General features: G+C 42.3%; 1 protein-coding gene across 1 annotated transcript in view; it reads left to right on the top strand.

Moving 5' to 3' along the window:
• MUC5AC (mucin 5AC, oligomeric mucus/gel-forming) overlaps positions 1-18,650 on the top strand; it is a 41,886-nt gene extending 23,236 nt beyond the window's left edge. The window contains 29 exon segments of the mRNA XM_085224335.1: positions 104-1,667; positions 1,669-3,304; positions 3,306-3,391; positions 3,393-4,312; positions 4,315-4,464; positions 4,467-4,982; positions 4,985-5,318; positions 5,320-5,417; positions 5,420-5,461; positions 5,464-6,891; positions 7,628-7,830; positions 8,270-8,444; positions 8,607-8,857; positions 9,165-9,348; positions 9,658-9,856; positions 10,834-11,012; positions 11,237-11,306; positions 11,606-11,706; positions 12,085-12,116; positions 12,411-12,588; positions 13,267-13,371; positions 13,552-13,586; positions 13,954-14,076; positions 14,186-14,284; positions 14,992-15,120; positions 15,927-15,984; positions 16,558-16,660; positions 17,286-17,487; positions 17,489-18,650. Of these exon segments, the coding sequence (XP_085080461.1) occupies positions 104-1,667; positions 1,669-3,304; positions 3,306-3,391; positions 3,393-4,312; positions 4,315-4,464; positions 4,467-4,982; positions 4,985-5,318; positions 5,320-5,417; positions 5,420-5,461; positions 5,464-6,891; positions 7,628-7,830; positions 8,270-8,444; positions 8,607-8,857; positions 9,165-9,348; positions 9,658-9,856; positions 10,834-11,012; positions 11,237-11,306; positions 11,606-11,706; positions 12,085-12,116; positions 12,411-12,588; positions 13,267-13,371; positions 13,552-13,586; positions 13,954-14,076; positions 14,186-14,284; positions 14,992-15,120; positions 15,927-15,984; positions 16,558-16,660; positions 17,286-17,487; positions 17,489-17,524 (9,236 nt within the window). The 3' untranslated portion in view covers positions 17,525-18,650.
• The last annotated feature ends 715 nt before the right edge of the window (positions 18,651-19,365 follow it).

Below are 19,365 nucleotides of genomic sequence, written 5' to 3'. Positions count from 1 at the left end.
TGCAACTAATGATGTTAAAAAATTTTCAGCCCCTTCAACATAATGAAAATATGTATATGGGAATGCTTATTGAGTTTCAAAGTATTTTCTTTAACTCTTTCAGTTACATCATCACCAACGACATCGGTATGTGTTCATGAAGTCTGTCAGTGGTCAGAATGGTATGATGGAAGTCCACTAATACCTGGATTTGACGGTGGAGATTTTGAAACTTTCAGTGATTTGAGAGCTAAGGGTTATGAAGTCTGTAGAGCTCCAAAGGCAGTTCAATGCAGGGCAGAGAAATTTCCTAACATACCACTGAAGGAACTCGGCCAAAGTGTAGAATGTAATACAAAAGCTGGGCTTATATGTTACAACAGAGATCAAATTTCAACTATGTGCTACAATTATGAAATCAGAATCTTATGTTGTGTTTTTGTACCATGCTCTTCCACTTCATCCATCACAACACACAGCCCAGTTCCAGAAATGACAACCACAACATCAAGTACGATTACCACAACTTCATCTACAACCACAGCAACAGGAACTCCTACTGTCACAAGCACTTCTTCGGAAACAGCAAGTACCTCCCCAGAGACTATCAATACAACACCTTGCCAACCAAAGTGCAAATGGTCCAAATGGTATGATGTCCATTTCCCAACACTGCACAACAAAGGAGATTATGAAACCTACCAGGACATTAGATCTGCTGGAAAAGCAATCTGCAGAAACCCTGAAAAAATACAATGCAGAGCAGAGAAATATCCACATAAATCTATTGAAGAAATAGGCCAGGTTGTCCACTGCAATGTAACATACGGACTTATCTGCAGAAATGAAGATCAAAAAGGAGAACTGCATATCTGTCTTAATTATCAGGTAAAAGTATTCTGTTGTGATGACTACAGCCATTGCCAATCAAGCGTGACACCTACGGTACCAGAGGAAATTACTACAACCACTATACAATCACCAGTTACTACAACCTCAGAAACGTCAACATCTGCAACTAAAATAACATCACCAATCACCATATCTCCTTCAACAGCAGCAATCTGTGCAAAAGAAGAATGTGACTGGTCAATTTGGTATGATGTCAGCTATCCAGAATCAGGATACAATGATGGAGACTTTGATACAATTCAGAATATAAGAAAACAGGGATATAAAGTTTGTGCTAACAGAAAGGCTGTTGAATGCAGAGCGGTAAGATTCCCTAATACACCATATGAACTCCTGGAACAACATATTACATGCAACGCTGAAGAAGGTTTAATATGCTATAATAAAGACCAGCTACCACCAATCTGCTACAACTACGAAGTAAGATTTAAATGCTGTAAAAATGTAACAGTACCATGCCAAACAACACAAACACCGTATTCAACTACAGAAACACAAGCAAGAACAATTTCAACAACAAAAACTACACCATATACAAAAGTATCAACAACACAATACACACCACAGATACAAACAAAACATAAGACAACTACGACAGAAACAATACCACCAAGAACAGAAAATATCCATAGCGAAACAACAACACCACCAAAACAAATCATACAAACAGAAACACAGACAACAAAGAAAACAGCTATACCGACAGTCACAATCACAACCAGCAGCACTACGCCCTCCACAACAGGAACTTTGCCAACAACCAGCACCAGCATCCTCCACAATGACCCCTACTCTCATCTCCTCTACCAGCTCCCCTTCCACAACGCAACACGCGACCACCTGCGACCTTGAACTGTGCTCCTGGACGGACTGGTTTGACGTTGACTTCCCCTCCTCGGGGACAAGCCAGGGAGACTTCGAAACCTACCAGCACATCCGCGCTGCCGGGAAGGAAGTCTGTCAGCAGCCCAAACAAATTGAGTGCCAGGCCGAGGACTACCCCGACATTTCCATCGAACAAGTCGGACAGGTTGTGCAGTGTGACGTTCACTACGGACTGGTGTGCAAGAACCAGGACCAGCGCGGCAGTTTCAAGATGTGCCTCAACTACAGGATCCGTGTCCTCTGCTGCCGGCCTAACCCCAACTGCGTACAGACCATCACTCCTACCACCAGTCCCACCACCACCATCTCCGCAAGCACCTCCTCCCCTACACCTTTCATCACAGTCACAACCTCCACCTCCACCGCTACGACCTCCACAACCGGAACAACACCAACAACCAGCACCAGCACCCTCTCGCCGACCCCTACTCCCATCTCCTCTTCCAGCTCCCCTTCCACCACGCAGCACGTGACCACCTGCAACCTTGAACTGTGCTCCTGGACGGACTGGTTTGACGTTGACTTCCCCTCCTCGGGGACAAGCCAGGGAGACTTCGAAACCTACCAGCACATCCGCGCTGCCGGGAAGGAAGTCTGTCAGCAGCCCAAACAAATTGAGTGCCAGGCCGAGGACTACCCCGACATTTCCATCGAACAAGTCGGACAGGTTGTGCAGTGTGACGTTCACTACGGACTGGTGTGCAAGAACCAGGACCAGCGCGGCAGTTTCAAGATGTGCCTCAACTACAGGATCCGTGTCCTCTGCTGCCGGCCTAACCCCAACTGCGTACAGACCATCACTCCTACCACCAGTCCCACCACCACCATCTCCGCAAGCACCTCCTCCCCTACACCCTTCATCACAGTCACAACCTCCACCTCCACCGCTACGACCTCCACAACCGGAACAACACCAACAACCAGCACCAGCACCCTCTCGCCGACCCCTACTCCCATTCCCTCTTCCAGCTCCCCTTCCACCACGCAGCACGTGACCACCTGCGACCTTGAACTGTGCTCCTGGACGGACTGGTTTGACGTTGACTTCCCCTCCTCGGGGACAAGCCAGGGAGACTTCGAAACCTACCAGCACATCCGTGCTGCCGGGAAGGAAGTCTGTCAGCAGCCCAAACAAATTGAGTGCCAGGCCGAGGACTACCCCGACATTTCCATCGAACAAGTCGGACAGGTTGTGCAGTGTGACGTTCACTACGGACTGGTGTGCAAGAACCAGGACCAGCGCGGCAGTTTCAAGATGTGCCTCAACTACAGGATCCGTGTCCTCTGCTGCCGGCCTAACCCCAACTGCGTACAGACCATCACTCCTACCACCAGTCCCACCACCACCATCTCCGCAAGCACCTCCTCCCCTACACCCTTCATCACAGTCACAACCTCCACCTCCACCGCTACGACCTCCACAACCGGAACAACACCAACAACCAGCACCAGCACCCTCTCGCCGACCCTACTCCCATCTCCTCTTCCAGCTCCCCTTCCACCACGCAGCACGTGACCACCTGCACCTTGAACTGTGCTCCTGGACGGACTGGTTTGACGTTGACTTCCCCTCCTCGGGGACAAGCCAGGGAGACTTCGAAACCTACCAGCACATCCGCTGCCGGGAAGGAAGTCTGTCAGCAGCCCAAACAAATTGAGTGCCAGGCCGAGGACTACCCCGACATTTCCATCGAACAAGTCGGACAGGTTGTGCAGTGTGACGTTCACTACGGACTGGTGTGCAAGAACCAGGACCAGCGCGGCAGTTTCAAGATGTGCCTCAACTACAGGATCCGTGTCCTCTGCTGCCGGCCTAACCCCAACTGCGTACAGACCATCACTCCTACCACCAGTCCCACCACCACCATCTCCGCAAGCACCTCCTCCCCTACACCCTTCATCACAGTCACAACCTCCACCTCCACCGCTACGACCTCCACAACCGGAACAACACCAACAACCAGCACCAGCACCCTCTCGCCAACCCCTACTCCCATCTCCTCTACCAGCTCCCCTTCCACCACGCAGCACGTGACCACCTGCGACCTTGAACTGTGCTCCTGGACGGACTGGTTTGACGTTGACTTCCCCTCCTCGGGGACAAGCCAGGGAGACTTCGAAACCTACCAGCACATCCGCGCTGCCGGGAAGGAAGTCTGTCAGCAGCCCAAACAAATTGAGTGCCAGGCCGAGGACTACCCCGACATTTCCATCGAACAAGTCGGACAGGTTGTGCAGTGTGACGTTCACTACGGACTGGTGTGCAAGAACCAGGACCAGCGCGGCAGTTTCAAGATGTGCCTCAACTACAGGATCCGTGTCCTCTGCTGCCGGCCTAACCCCAACTGCGTACAGACCATCACTCCTACCACCAGTCCCACCACCACCATCTCCGCAAGCACCTCCTCCCCTACACCCTTCATCACAGTCACAACCTCCACCTCCACCGCTACGACCTCCACAACCGGAACAACACCAACAACCAGCACCAGCACCCTCTCGCCGACCCTACTCCCATCTCCTCTTCCAGCTCCCCTTCCACCACGCAGCACGTGACCACCTGCGACCTTGAACTGTGCTCCTGGACGGACTGGTTTGACGTTGACTTCCCCTCCTCGGGGACAAGCCAGGGAGACTTCGAAACCTACCAGCACATCCGCGCTGCCGGGAAGGAAGTCTGTCAGCAGCCAAACAAATTGAGTGCCAGGCCGAGGACTACCCCGACATTTCCATCGAACAAGTCGGACAGGTTGTGCAGTGTGACGTTCACTACGGACTGGTGTGCAAGAACCAGGACCAGCGCGGCAGTTTCAAGATGTGCCTCAACTACAGGATCCGTGTCCTCTGCTGCCGGCCTAACCCCAACTGCGTACAGACCATCACTCCTACCACCAGTCCCACCACCACCATCTCCGCAAGCACCTCCTCCCCTACACCCTTCATCACAGTCACAACCTCCACCTCCACCGCTACGACCTCCACAACCGGAACAACACCAACAACCAGCACCAGCACCCTCTCGCCGACCTACTCCCATCTCCTCTTCCAGCTCCCCTTCCACCACGCAGCACGTGACCACCTGCACCTTGAACTGTGCTCCTGGACGGACTGGTTTGACGTTGACTTCCCCTCCTCGGGGACAAGCCAGGGAGACTTCGAAACCTACCAGCACATCCGTGCTGCCGGGAAGGAAGTCTGTCAGCAGCCCAACAAATTGAGTGCCAGGCCGAGGACTACCCCGACATTTCCATCGAACAAGTCGGACAGGTTGTGCAGTGTGACGTTCACTACGGACTGGTGTGCAAGAACCAGGACCAGCGCGGCAGTTTCAAGAGGTGCCTCAACTACAGGATCCGTGTCCTCTGCTGCCGGCCTAACCCCAACTGCGTACAGACCATCACTCCTACCACCAGTCCCACCACCACCATCTCCCCAAGCACCTCCTCCCCTACACCCTTCATCACAGTCACAACCTCCACCTCCACCGCTACGACCTCCACAACCGGAACAACACCAACAACCAGCACCAGCACCCTCTCGCCGACCTTCCATCTCCTCTTCCAGCTCCTCTTCCACCACGCAGCACGTGACCACCTGCGACCTTGAACTGTGCTCCTGGACGGACTGGTTTGACGTTGACTTCCTCTCGGGACAAGCCAGGGAGACTTCGACACCTACCCGCACATCGGTCGGCAGGGAAGGAAGTCTGTCAGCAGCCCAAACAAATTGAGTGCCAGGCCGAGGACTACCCCGACATTTCCATCGAACAAGTCGGACAGGTTGTGCAGTGTGACGTTCACTACGGACTGGTGTGCAAGAACCAGGACCAGCGCGGCAGTTTCAAGATGTGCCTCAACTACAGGATCCGTGTCCTCTGCTGCCGGCCTAACCCCAACTGCGTACAGACCATCACTCCTACCACCAGTCCCACCACCACCATCTCCGCAAGCACCTCCTCCCCTACACCCTTCATCACAGTCACAACCTCCACCTCCACCGCTACGACCTCCACAACCGGAACAACACCAACAACCAGCACCAGCACCCTCTCGCCGACCCCTACTCCCATCTCCTCTACCAGCTCCCTTTCCACCACGCAACACGTGACCACCTGCGACCTTGAACTGTGCTCCTGGACGGACTGGTTTGACGTTGACTTCCCCTCCTCGGGGACAAGCCAGGGAGACTTCGAAACCTACCAGCACATCCGCGCTGCCGGGAAGGAAGTCTGTCAGCAGCCCAAACAAATTGAGTGCCAGGCCGAGGACTACCCCGACATTTCCATCGAACAAGTCGGACAGGTTGTGCAGTGTGACGTTCACTACGGACTGGTGTGCAAGAACCAGGACCAGCGCGGCAGTTTCAAGATGTGCCTCAACTACAGGATCCGTGTCCTCTGCTGCCGGCCTAACCCCAACTGCGTACAGACCATCACTCCTACCACCAGTCCCACCACCACCATCTCCGCAAGCACCTCCTCCCCTACACCCTTCATCACAGTCACAACCTCCACCTCCACCGCTACGACCTCCACAACCGGAACAACACCAACAACCAGCACCAGCACCCTCTCGCCGACCCCTACTCCCATCTCCTCTTCCAGCTCCCCTTCCACCACGCAGCACGTGACCACCTGCAACCTTGAACTGTGCTCCTGGACGGACTGGTTTGACGTTGACTTCCCCTCCTCGGGGACAAGCCAGGGAGACTTCGAAACCTACCAGCACATCCGCGCTGCCGGGAAGGAAGTCTGTCAGCAGCCCAAACAAATTGAGTGCCAGGCCGAGGACTACCCTGACATTTCCATCGAACAAGTCGGACAGGTTGTGCAGTGTGACGTTCACTACGGACTGGTGTGCAAGAACCAGGACCAGCGCGGCAGTTTCAAGATGTGCCTCAACTACAGGATCCGTGTCCTCTGCTGCCGGCCTAACCCCAACTGCGTACAGACCATCACTCCTACCACCAGTCCCACCACCTCCATCTCCGCAAGCACCTTCTCCCCTCCATCCCTCATCACAGTTACAGGTTCTACAATTTCCTCCAGTTTCAGCACCACGACCTCTACATCAACACCATGTTTCTGTAAAATTGGAAACAACATTTATTCTCCTGGTGGGTTTTATGTTTTTTTTTTCCGTTTGTGTGTGTGTTCTGATTTGTAGTTTTTAAATTATTGTTGTTTATATTTATTTTTATTTTTATAATTTCATACTTTTTTTTTTTGCTATTTTCTTTTAATTTTATATACGGATTACGATTACACAGTCTTTCAGTATCGCTTTGTCCTTCAGAGTTATTGTGGAAATCTCCAGATATAATCTTTAGTTTCGAGGAGTGTTTGATAATAATGATTAGATACTGAATAAATAATCTGTGACAAATATCATGAACTAAACAACTAATACCCCATCTAATTTTTCATCACTATCTGATAAGATCCTATATCCTAACCCTAGGCAACTGCAGCCCTGTTCCCCATTTCTCCCTATTTTCACCTATACCTATAACAATGGTTCTGTACGGTGTCATACAACATGAAACGTCCCTGTAGTTAACTGGGACCAGTCTTTCTAGTTTAATCCTTTCCTACTTTCTTCTGCAACCCATCTTCTCACTGGCAGGGCAATAGAGATAGCTGAGGAATTATTAACTTAGTGTAAGTACTGCTCAGCAGCAACATTATTCTCATCCTAAATCTGAAAGATAGAATCATAGCAGTTTATTTGGAAAAAAAAATTCTTTACCACCCCTGTTGAAACCAAGAGTCTTGGAAATGTAATGCGTTGATCAATTTTGAAGAATTTTCAATTTTTTTCTTTATTTGACTGTATTTTTTTTCTTTCTTTAGGTGAACTGATTTACAGCACAATGGATAGTGATGGATGTAGATTTTATGCTAGGTGTAGTGAAACATGTACAGTTGAACGCTACACTGGAGACTGTAATTTTACTACTCCATTAACCACTACATCTTATCAGACGCCTATCATAACAACAACACATCCAATTCTTCCTCCGGGTTGTGTTTCTAGTACTCACCCTCCCCTACAGGTACATCATTTCTTCTGTGTTATGATTTTTGAAATAATATCTGTATTAGTTTTATACCAGAGAGGTATAAGAAAGAAACAGTTGCCAATCTTATATATTTTGGTTATCAGAATAATTTTTTATACCAGTCAATACATGGCATAAAATTTCTTTGCATCTTTTTTCTTTTTTTTCCTTTTTATTGCAAACTAAGAAAGTAAAGTACTATAATTTTTTTGTTATGATTTTGCAGCTAGTTAAACATGCTTTTTAATGCACAGTATTGTATATGTAACAAATTTTCTCAATGAAATAAAAAAGCAAGTTTTCCGGTGCTTTTTGACTCTTCACTGAACAGAAAAATCAAAGCTAGTATAGAAGCTTACATCTCGTAACAGTATTAGTGAAATTCATACCTGTTTGCAAATCACTGTGATGGCAATTTTTGTTCCTTTTGCAGCCTGGCCAGAGATTCAAATTATCCAACTGTACAGAACTCATCTGTGAGGGAAACAACAAAGTTAAAGTAAATCAAACAGTGTGTCCACCTATAAAGGAAATTACCTGTGCAAACAAATATCCAGCAGTATTGGTACCTGATGAAAATGGATGCTGTTACCACTATGAGTGTCAATGTAAGTGTAAATTAAGGACTTACATTTTCAAAAATAAGCAAAAGTTTGCACAGAATATAAGGGAATATAAGGGAATTATGTTTTCCTAAGGTTGCATTTGAAAACATAGTATGTTCTTCTACATTTACTTTCATGTTAACACAAATATTTTCTCTATGCCAGGTGTCTGCAGCGGATGGGGTGATCCTCATTATATTACTTTTGATGGAACATACTATACTTTCCTTGAAAACTGCACTTATGTTCTGGTGAAACAGATTGTGCCTAAATATGACAACTTCCGTGTTCACATTGAGAATTACTACTGTGATTCAAAAGATGGACTTTCCTGTCCTAAATCCATTATTATTTTCTACAAAACTGCAACAGTGAAGCTGACCCGTGAACTCCTGAATGGTGTGATGACAAATGTGGTAAAATAAATTTATTTTTACTTCTCTGTTACTGAAAAAGAGAAATAAGGTCCACAGGCATTACTGTTTTTCACTTGAAATACAGTTTGTTTGAATATCAGATTATAAAGGTGAGAAGAGTATTGTACATCGTTACAGCAATGCAAACAGGACTTGGATATGATGCACAACCATACAAAGTTATACATGATATTGAAGATTAGAAAATACATTATCATTTAATACATTAAAACAATCAGACAGAAGCAGAAGCTTATTCTGAAGTTGTGGTTTTTTTTTTGTTTTGTTTTTTAAACTCTGCATTCAGATGTACTTCAACAATAAGATTGTCCAACCAGGCTTTCACAAAGATGGCATTTATTTCTCCACGCTTGGTATCAATATGATTGTAGAAATACCAGAGATTGGCGCAACCATCACCTTCAGTGGGCTGATCTTTTCTGTGAAACTTCCGTACAGCAAATTTGGCAACAATACTGAAGGACAATGTGGTAAGACAGATGTACTAATCATATTTTGCCCACCCTCCATAGCTATTGTTACCCACTTTGACTATGCAAGATCATGATAGGCAGATACATTTTGAAGTGTTTTCTGATGTCAGATTTGGGTTTTGGATTTTGACTGTCTTTTTCCTAAACTAAATTAAAACTCATATGACTGTAAAGAATCCTCCTGAAGTAGAGAATTAAACATTTCATAAGCACATCACATCTAAACTTAGTATCAGCATACTAATGTACTGTGCATTGCAGATGTGGCATATGAAGCTAACACAACTTGTCTCTGTTATCTTCCAGGAACATGTACAAATAACAAAAGAGATGAATGTCGCTTGCCAAGTGGTAAGATCATTTCTTCCTGCCCCCAAATGGCTCATCACTGGCTTGTTGGTAATGACACATCATGCACTGGAGCACCACCACCATCAATAGTAACCACACCTCCTGCAAGGCCACAGTGTCATGTTCCTGAACTCTGCAAGCTTATCATAAGCAAGTAAGAAAAAAACCACCCAAACAACCAGAATGAACTTGCTCTTTCTATACAGAAATGTTTCAGTATATTATGAAATGGTATGAACTACAGTCCTATCATGGGATCATTGCTGAAAACATGAGCCTAATATAAGGATTTATACAATAAAAGGCCTTTGATAAAGAAACTGCTCTTCTTTAAGGACTTGCATCGCAAAGATAGCTGAGCAAGGAGAAGTGAAATTAGAAAATGAGGGAGACAGCAAGCACTAAAGTCCATACACCCTGGGTTGTTACCACATACATTTCTGTTATCTTTTTCCCTCTCTGCTTTCCAGGATATGCTTACTCACTCTTAGTCACACTATTAAAAGAAGGATGAAACTTTACATGTGAAGTGGTCCCTTAGTCCTGAAGGGAAAGAATTTGGTTACCAACCAGAATAACAGAACAGACAGAAATGTCTCAGCCAAAGTGTCTTCACTCTTTGCACATTTTATGTAAAACACGGAATTAAAAAAAAAAAAACAACAGCATCAACAAAGGCTGTTTCTTATACATGTGTGAACTCTAGCAAAAGTTTTTTCAGCTGTGTCATTCATAAAGACCTTCATCTGCATGCTTGCTGTAGTGTCTAAGAAGTTGCAAGCTATTCTATCCAATTTTTCTGTTTCTTGGGTACTTATAGCATTCTTTTTCCATCTACCTGATGCAATTGCCTTCTTCAAAACATTTCTAGTGTCAGACTGATAAAACATTGTGTACACTTACATAAACACTATACCCATGAGCCTCTTCAGAAAAAAATAGAGCTTCAATTTCCTACTCTTTCCATTCCTGAATCTATCTCTTTCCACAGTAGTGGCCATTCATATAGTTAACTCTTTTTCTCATAACACATTCCTCTTGAAGCAGAGAGTAACATGCTATTAACTGGGAAAATGCCACGCATGATTTTATATAATGACCAGTTTCTTCTGGTTTCTTTTCTGTCTGTAGAGTTTTTGCAGAATGCCATGATGTGATACCTCCAGAACCATTTTACAAAGGATGTGTTTTTGATGGATGTCGCATAACTGATGAATCCATGCAGTGTTCCAGTTTGGAGATATATGCTACAGAGTGTGCTGCAAGAGGTGTCTGCATTGACTGGAGAGGAAAGACAAACAATACCTGCCGTAAGTATTGCAGAACTCAAAAATGTATGAGTAAATCAGTAGCAGTTAGGATTTTGAGTAAGTATATGTTGCATCTTACACTTGACTATAGCATTTTACCTACAAAAATACAGAAATGTCCTTACTGTCAGAAACCCCCGATGTAGGCAGTAAAGACAAAGTCACTTTTGCCACAAAAATATCTACTATCAGTTTTTGATCATTTTCCATCTTTTGTCATACAGCATACAACTGTCCAGCAAACATGATATACAATCCATGTGGGTCCATTAATCCTGCTACCTGCAGCCAAAGGTATGGAAAGACCAAACAAATACTTATCTTTTTTTTTCCTTTTGTTTTTAACTACTTTCCTTACAAAACAGAACTATTTCATAATTAAATCTTATGAATTTTCATAGTTTATTCAAAATTCATAGATATCAGTCATTGCTATGAATGTGCACTTCCAGTTCCATTTAGCAAAATACAAATTCATTTGTTTCCCTTGTATCTGACACAACAATCTTCTTTACACAACTGTCTCTCCAGCCTCATTGCAAAAACATGGTACTCAAATACACATATATATACATATGTTCCTCTCACTGCAGCTTTGTTGACCATCCTGGCTATGGAGTAACTGAAGGTTGTTTCTGTCCTGAAGGAAAGACACTCCTGAGTGAAGACAGCAACATTTGTGTCTCTGAATGCTGTAAGTACTCTATAACTAATTTGGGGAATGGAGATCTGGATTGTTAAAGAGGAGACCTGATTAACAATGGCAGGAGACTTGCCATCTTTTACATAGTCAGATCACGGGCAAATGAACTTACTTAAGCTCCTTTAGTCTCTAAAAACATAATAATAAAAAATAATAGTTTTTCCCCATCTTCCTTACTTACATGAGACTGGGCAAAATGGAAGAATTCTATCATTTCACATGAACTAGTCTGTATGTTCATTTTATTGCTAGATTTATGTTCGTGTTTTTATTTGAAACTGCACAAACTTACTCCTTCTGTCAGTTGTCAGTGGTATAAATCTCTAAATCTCCATCTTTTTTTTTTTTTTTTTTTTTTTTTTTTTTCAGCTTGTAGAGAACCAAATGGAGTATCCAGATGGGTGAGTATCGCCATCAATGTAATTTATCAAATACAACCAGCTGAAGCAAGAGGACATTTGTTGTTTGGTGTTTCACAAGAGCAAACCAACATCCTCAGAACCTTCAGTGATCTCTAGGATCTTCTCCTAATTTGTTTCACTTTAAGGGTTTCTTAACAAATCTAAAAATACTAGGACCACAAAAAGGTTGATGTAATTAGCTAATTAGTATAACTGTATTTATGAAAAAAAACATTTAGAAGTTAAAAAAAAATATTGATTATTTTATTTCTTTTTCATTTTCTTTTTGTATAGCCAGGAGAAAAATGGACAAAAAATTGCCAGGAATGTGTCTGTGACAGATTTACTCTCAGAGTGCATTGTACAAAATATGAATGTCCTCTGCCACAGCAAGTATCTTGTTCTGAACCAGGATACATGCCTGTTCAGACACAGATACCAGAAGATCCATGTTGTACCAGGACTGAGTGCTGTAAGTACTGTCTCAGTTCTTTATTGTGTGTAATATACTATACTTATTTTGGGGATCTACAACCGCAATTTCTCTTTTTTTTTTTTTTAATATATATTTTGCATTGATCTCATAACTTTTCTCCCTCATACTTCTTCTTAGAGCCTTGTTGCAAAGCATCTACTGATGCTTGAGGAGAACAAATTTAAAGATGAATCAATTTTACACTCATAGACAAAGGAAAGTAGCTGTAAATCTGTAATTTAATTTTCGAAAGGAAAAAAAGAAAACCTGTAGCACTGCCACCACCTGAAACAATAATCAAAAGCTACTCAGTACCTCTTATTTTTCAAAGACCAACATAAACATTTTGTCTAATCTTAATATATCTCTTGAACTCTTAAGAACTGTTCAAGAGAGTGTCTGAAACTCAGAGAGCCATCAGGCTTTCTGATTAGTTTCTCTTTGGAAATATGTCTTTTCAAGCAAGCATCACTCTATTCTTCTCAGCTTTGTTTTGCAAAGGTTATAGAAAAGCTCTTTCACTTTAAAAATAGATGGGCAAATATACTGAAATAGTTATTAGACTAACTTGTTTTTACCTACAACACTGTATTTGCCTCACTGGGAAACTTCTGAAGTTCATGCAAAACAAAATTTAAAAATTCATAATTTGCTGTCTTCTTTTACATTACACAGACTGCAACACGAGCCTCTGCCCGGAGGTCACACACCAATGCTTAGAGGGACAGGAAGTAATTACAGTGACACAGCCTGGAAAATGCTGCCCTACCTTTGAATGCAGTAAGTACCATGCAACTTTTTCAACGCGTTTCTCAGAGCTACGAATACAAAATCCTTAAAAGAAGAACATGTAATTAATCAGTGCTGTCATATTGGGCCAAAAAAGTAGCAGTTTCTTCACATACTTTGGCTTCTTAAATTTTATGCCGTAGTGACGCTATCTTTCTTCCTTCTTTGCAGGACATGGCTGTGTAGTCAATGAAACCTACTATGCGGTAAGTACACAGAGTAACTCACTATAAAAATACTTTACATAGATTCACAATGAAATGTTTTTGAGACCCCTATAGTAGATGCCATTTTGTGAAAAGTACCAAGATATTAATTGTGGTCAGCATATCAGTACCCTTCCTTATATGCAAAAGTATTATCTGCTCACCTTTAATATTAGCATAATTTCCTTTCAAAATGAGAAGCAGCATGGACATAACCAACAATAGAAACTCAGCTTAAAGTAAACAACCAAAATTGAATTTAAGGATAGTTTATTCTATAGATAATTCAGCCTTGAATTGTCTGTGATGTACATACTCACAGCAACTTGCTATCACTAATACCAATTTTTCTTCTGTCTTTCCCTAGCCTGGAACTGTGATCCCATCAGGCCCCTGTGAAAGCTGCATCTGCTCCAAATCCTCTTACTCAAGCCGTCAGAAGTTTGCTGTCAAGTGCCAGCCTGTTACCTGTGACACCTACTGTCCAGTGGTGAGTGCTATTTTACGGTCAGTAATGCCTACCCTGCTCAGTTCAAACATCTGCCACTTAAGCTCAGTGTCCTAGCTCAAAAATATTCCCTCTGTTTCTTTCAAAATAGGGTTACAAGTATACAGAGGAACCTGGAAAGTGCTGTGGCACATGCAAGGCTGAAGCCTGCATAGTGGTCATGGAAGACAACACTACACATGTGCTTAAGGTAACTAGCTCTGCTGCAGCTCACCTTTGGTGAACTCTGTTTGCCTTTTAACTTTTTCCTTTCCTTGCCTCTATAACATTTACTTGCAGTGTCTTTTCACATATTAGAATACTGCTTATTCAGATGAGGAAGGACTATCTCACATGGCTTGAAAAGAACTGTGAGCCATGAGGCTAACTGAGGCTTCTGGAACCAACCGTGATACTGAACAATGGCTTTCAGAAGTCCAAATAGAAAAATATGTGAAAGCAATGCCATCTTATTTGCCTTCAGCAAGAAAACCAATTTTGCTCAGTTTTGTCTTTCTATGTACAGAGGCAGCTTCTGCTCCAAATATCCAATCTCAAGTTAGCTCAGTGAGCTCAAGAGCAGGATGAGATGGTGAAAACACCTGGAATTCTGCCATGTACCTGAACAGGATTAAGGCACATCATAAATTCTGACAACAAAACCACTGAAACACAAGTCAGTCTTCACTTATCCCATGCACACAAAAACCATAACCATAGCCACCTAAAATCACATCCTCTACACTTGGTTAATGAAAAAGGTCAATAAGCAACTACCAGCTGCAATTCAAGGACATTATTCAGAATAAGCATGCTGCAGTGCACAGCAATGATAGAACACTAGTTGTTTGGGTATTTTTGCTTCACTTTCATGCAAGATGCTTTTTATTCACCTTTATTTAATTTAACAACTTTCAGGTTGGAAAATTCTGGAGCCCACCTGGTAATAACTGTACAACTTACACATGTGAAAAATACAATGGCCAGTTCATTACAGTCATATCAAAGAAAAGCTGTCCCGCCTTCAACCCGGATCTCTGTGAACCTGTAAGTACTTGTCTACCAGCTCTCATGTTTGTTTGAAAAGATTGCAGTGATTAGCACCAGCGATAGCAAGATTATGGTGTCCTAGAAAAATACATAGCAGGAGCATCACATGGGATGTAATTCCGATTTTATCCTCTCTGAAACTGTCCCCCATCAAATTTCACTTTAAAAAAACAAATCAAAATTAAAAATGCAATATATCCTCACTGAGGAAATAAGATAGCACAGGGTACTAGGAAAAAGGGCACAGCATAATGCCTTGCATTCCTGAAAGTACCAGGTGTCTAGGAGGAAGAACACTACCAGAAAATAATGGGATTTTTATTCGTAAATTATTTAGGCTTACAATTTCATTTTTGGAAACCAATCATTAAGAGCAAAGGTGAAGGAAAACAAGCTACTTCAGTTCACTTAATACACCTCAGGAAAGATAAGAACCAGTCCCAGACATCTGTAGTGTCAGTAGTTCATTAACTGTTTTACACTGTCTGACATAACCCTTAATCTACACTGATTTTTGTATCTCAAAATATCCCATGTGCACTGCAAGCTTTATTTCTGAATTTTTACTCCTGAACTCTGATGATAGCAAAGCAATTCCAGTCCCTTCAATGTATGCTTCCAAAGAAGTCTTATTAAGTACTGAAGCAGTAGTTACGTGCCTTTAATATTTAGATCTGCTTGAAATTAGATTCCATGCCAATACAAAGAACTTTTGTGGCACCAGAGAACCCTACAAACCAAATCTCTGCTTTATCATGCATATATGGCACCTGAGTCATCTTTTTCTTTTTTCCCCACTCAAGGACAGCATCAGGCTATCAGATGATGGCTGCTGTAGAGTGTGCTCGATCCCACCATCAGGTAAGAAATGGTAATTTTGGGTAAAAGCACAATATGTGCCTTGTTAGCTGTATTAGTTCAACATGCATGGCAGAAGCAAAGATAGAAGAGGTGAAAAGACCAAATCTGGTACCAGTGTTTCCATACCACCTGGTACAAAACAGAACATTTAGGGTCTTTGAAAATATTGATATGGTGAACTTTCCCATCCTGTACTGTTCAATATTAGCCTTTTAGTGAAATAGAGAGGACTACACCTATTCTCCAACTTCTACAAACACATTCTCTCTAAGGATAAAAGTGAAGCTGGTCCTAGGAGATGGGTGTGCACTGAACAGTTGCCATTGCACTGCTCTTTATTTCTGCATCCTGCACCAATGCAGCATAAAGGGAATTTTCCACTCAATGCTAAGACAAGTAGCACGATCTATCATTTAGCCATAAGCAACTAAAACAGAAACACACTGTGACATAATTTCCTATTTCAGCCCCATGCATCTCAGTTTTCAGCTAGGGATCGTCTATCATATACAAGTATCTATCTATATATGCATATATTTTAACCTATTTTCTTTTGGTTTGTGGCAACACCAGGTTGCAAGAAGCACAACTCCACTACTGTCATTAAATACCAAGGATGTGTTTCTGCACCTGTTGAGATGACATACTGTGAAGGCAGCTGTGATGCTTACTCAAGGTAAGTGGTGTAAAAGATAACTGTAGTTTCCTGTCTTCTATTTGTTACGATAATCGCAGAAAACACATTGCTAGTGATTTTCTACAATGTCTAATACTTACCAAGCCATCAACTGTTCTCACTACGCTAATCAGAATTTTTAACAGACATGGCGCTTCATTAGCTTAATTATCTCAAAATTAACCAGGTCTTATTAGACTATTAAGTGACTGGTCCCGAGTTTTGATCTTGCCTATGTAAAAGTGAGGTTATTTGTTTCATACCAGTCTCTGATTTTGGACTGGCTTGATCTGTTATCTGGATTAGTTTTTTTCGCTTTTCTTTTGTCTTAATGAATTATAAAATTATAGAATGGTTTGAGCTGGAAGAAACCTTTAAAATAATCCAGTTCCAAACCCCCTCCCATGAGAAGGGACGTCTTCCACTAGATCAGAATCAAGAGCTAGGTTTACCGATTTTTACAATGAAGAACAAATTCTGCGTCACCAAACTACTGAAAGAATGGTAATATTAAGACATATCCCCACATGCAAACGCACTTCTAGTTATGTTTAGCAATGTATGAGAGGGCAGCGATATTTCTCACAATTTCTGAATATTTCTCTTTTGTTGGTTTTGCAAACAGGTACTCTCAAGAAGCAAACATGATGGAACATAAATGCTCATGTTGCCAGGAAATCCAGACTAGTGTAAGAAAGGTGACTTTGACATGCAGTGATGGAACCTATCTTGATCACTCATACACCTATGTGGACCAATGCAGCTGTGTGGGTGCTGAGTGTGTTCCACAAGACATTGACAAACAACAACAGCAAACAGACAAAATATGAGATAAAGACCTCACAAGAAAAAGGGAACGTCTAAAATTAAAAGTAAGGAGAAGCCAAATGAGTTGAACATAGATGAAAACAAACATTTGAAAGAAAGTGTCAAAAGCAGCTACAATTTTTGACGAACAGATTATATTTTCTGCATACAAACTCAATATGTCTGTCTACGTTATGTCAGCTTTCCTTACCATTGTATCTCGTACTGTTTTTCATGACTTTTCTTTACACCTTGAGAGGTACAGTATAACATCATTTTTATATTTCTCGTTAGTTAGTTTGTCTTATGAGAAATACTAAACCATAAGATTTAGACCACACACAGTCTTTTATTAGAATGACATTCTTTTCAAGGCTTTTCTTTGATGGCACAATATAAACTGCACTGGTGCAGAATAAATGTTAGTCTATAGGAAATCAAGTTTTGCTGGTCATTACATTCTGCAACTACTTGACAATATCTGAGATTTCCATTGATACACTGAACTATTACGGAACATTTCAATTTAAGTTCATTGAGACAAATCAAAAGCTAAAGTCCAAAAAAAAGAAAACTGTACCTCTCTTTCACTTTCTTTTTTGTATTATGGAAAACTTAAATTGCAAAAAGCCATATCTTCTCAAAGCTATAAAATTCAATGTTAGAAAGAATTTCTGGGACATTTCCCTATCTATTCTCATGAGAAAGAAAAGAAAGAAAAAAAAGAAGAGAGAGAGAAAGAAAGAAAGATACTATAATGATAAGCTGCTGCATACTACTCTTTGTTTACATAACATCATCAGCATAGAAACTGTATGAAAATTTGGAATTTTTTTTTCTTTGTGGTTAACTGTTTACAGAAGAAGTATATATATATATATATATATTGCCAATGAGGCATATGAAGGACTTTTGTAAACAAAAGTAATAATAATAATAACATTATATGTAAATTCTTTCCTAGAAAGCTTTTAAAAAGTTGTACTATTGCTATTTATTTTGTTTTTTGGAGAACTGATTTATTGGGCCATTTCTTTCAGAATTAACATTACCCCATTTTTTAGTCTTAGTCATATTATCTGGGTGTGGTATATTTTCTTCTTCCATTTTGTTTTGGAATATTGTTTTATTTTTGTTCTTTATGAAAAAAAGTAATGATGATTAATAAATTTTAAGCATTTTACAGCATGTCTCCTCAGTCTTTTCTCTGAAACACTCCCTGCTGGCCCTATAAAATATTTGCTTCCCACTCTACCACAGCTGTATTTGAATAGTTCTACAGAATCACAGAATGGTTGAAGTAGGAAAGGACTTCTGGGGTCCATCTAGTCCAACCCCCTGCTCAAGCAGGGACATCCAGAACCACGTCCACGTGGCTTCCGAAGATCTCCAAGGAAGGAGAAGTCGCAACCTCTCTGGGCAATGTGTGCTTAGGCTCTTGCACAGCACAGAAGTACTTCCTACTAGAGGGAATCTCTTGTGTTCCAGTTTGTGCCCATTTTCTCTTGTTCTGGTACTGGGCATCACTGAAAATAGCCTGGCTCCATTTTCTTCGCAACTTCCATTCATGTATTTATGGACATTGATGAGATCCCTTCGAGCCTCATCTTCTCCAGGCTGAACAGTCACAACTCTCTCATCTTCTCCTCATAGGAGAGCTGCTCCAGGCCCTTCAGCATCTTGTTGGCCCTGTGTTGCACTGTTTCAAGAATGTCCAGGTCTCTCCTGTAGCAGAGGGCTCAGAACTGGACACAACATTCAGTGTGGCCTCACCAATGCAGAATTGAGGGATAATCTCTCTTGACCTGCTGGGAATACTTTGCCTAATGCAGCCAAGAATATCAGCTGCCTTCAATAAAGACACACTGCTGACTCATGTTCAACTTGGTACCTACCAA

This window comes from Meleagris gallopavo, chromosome 5 (genome assembly GCF_905368555.1).
Source record: "Meleagris gallopavo chromosome 5, MGAL_WU_HG_1.1, whole genome shotgun sequence".
Classification (NCBI taxonomy): domain Eukaryota; kingdom Metazoa; phylum Chordata; class Aves; order Galliformes; family Phasianidae; genus Meleagris; species Meleagris gallopavo.
Note: the sequence above shows the minus strand (reverse complement) of the source record. Positions and strands in the feature narration are given on the sequence as shown.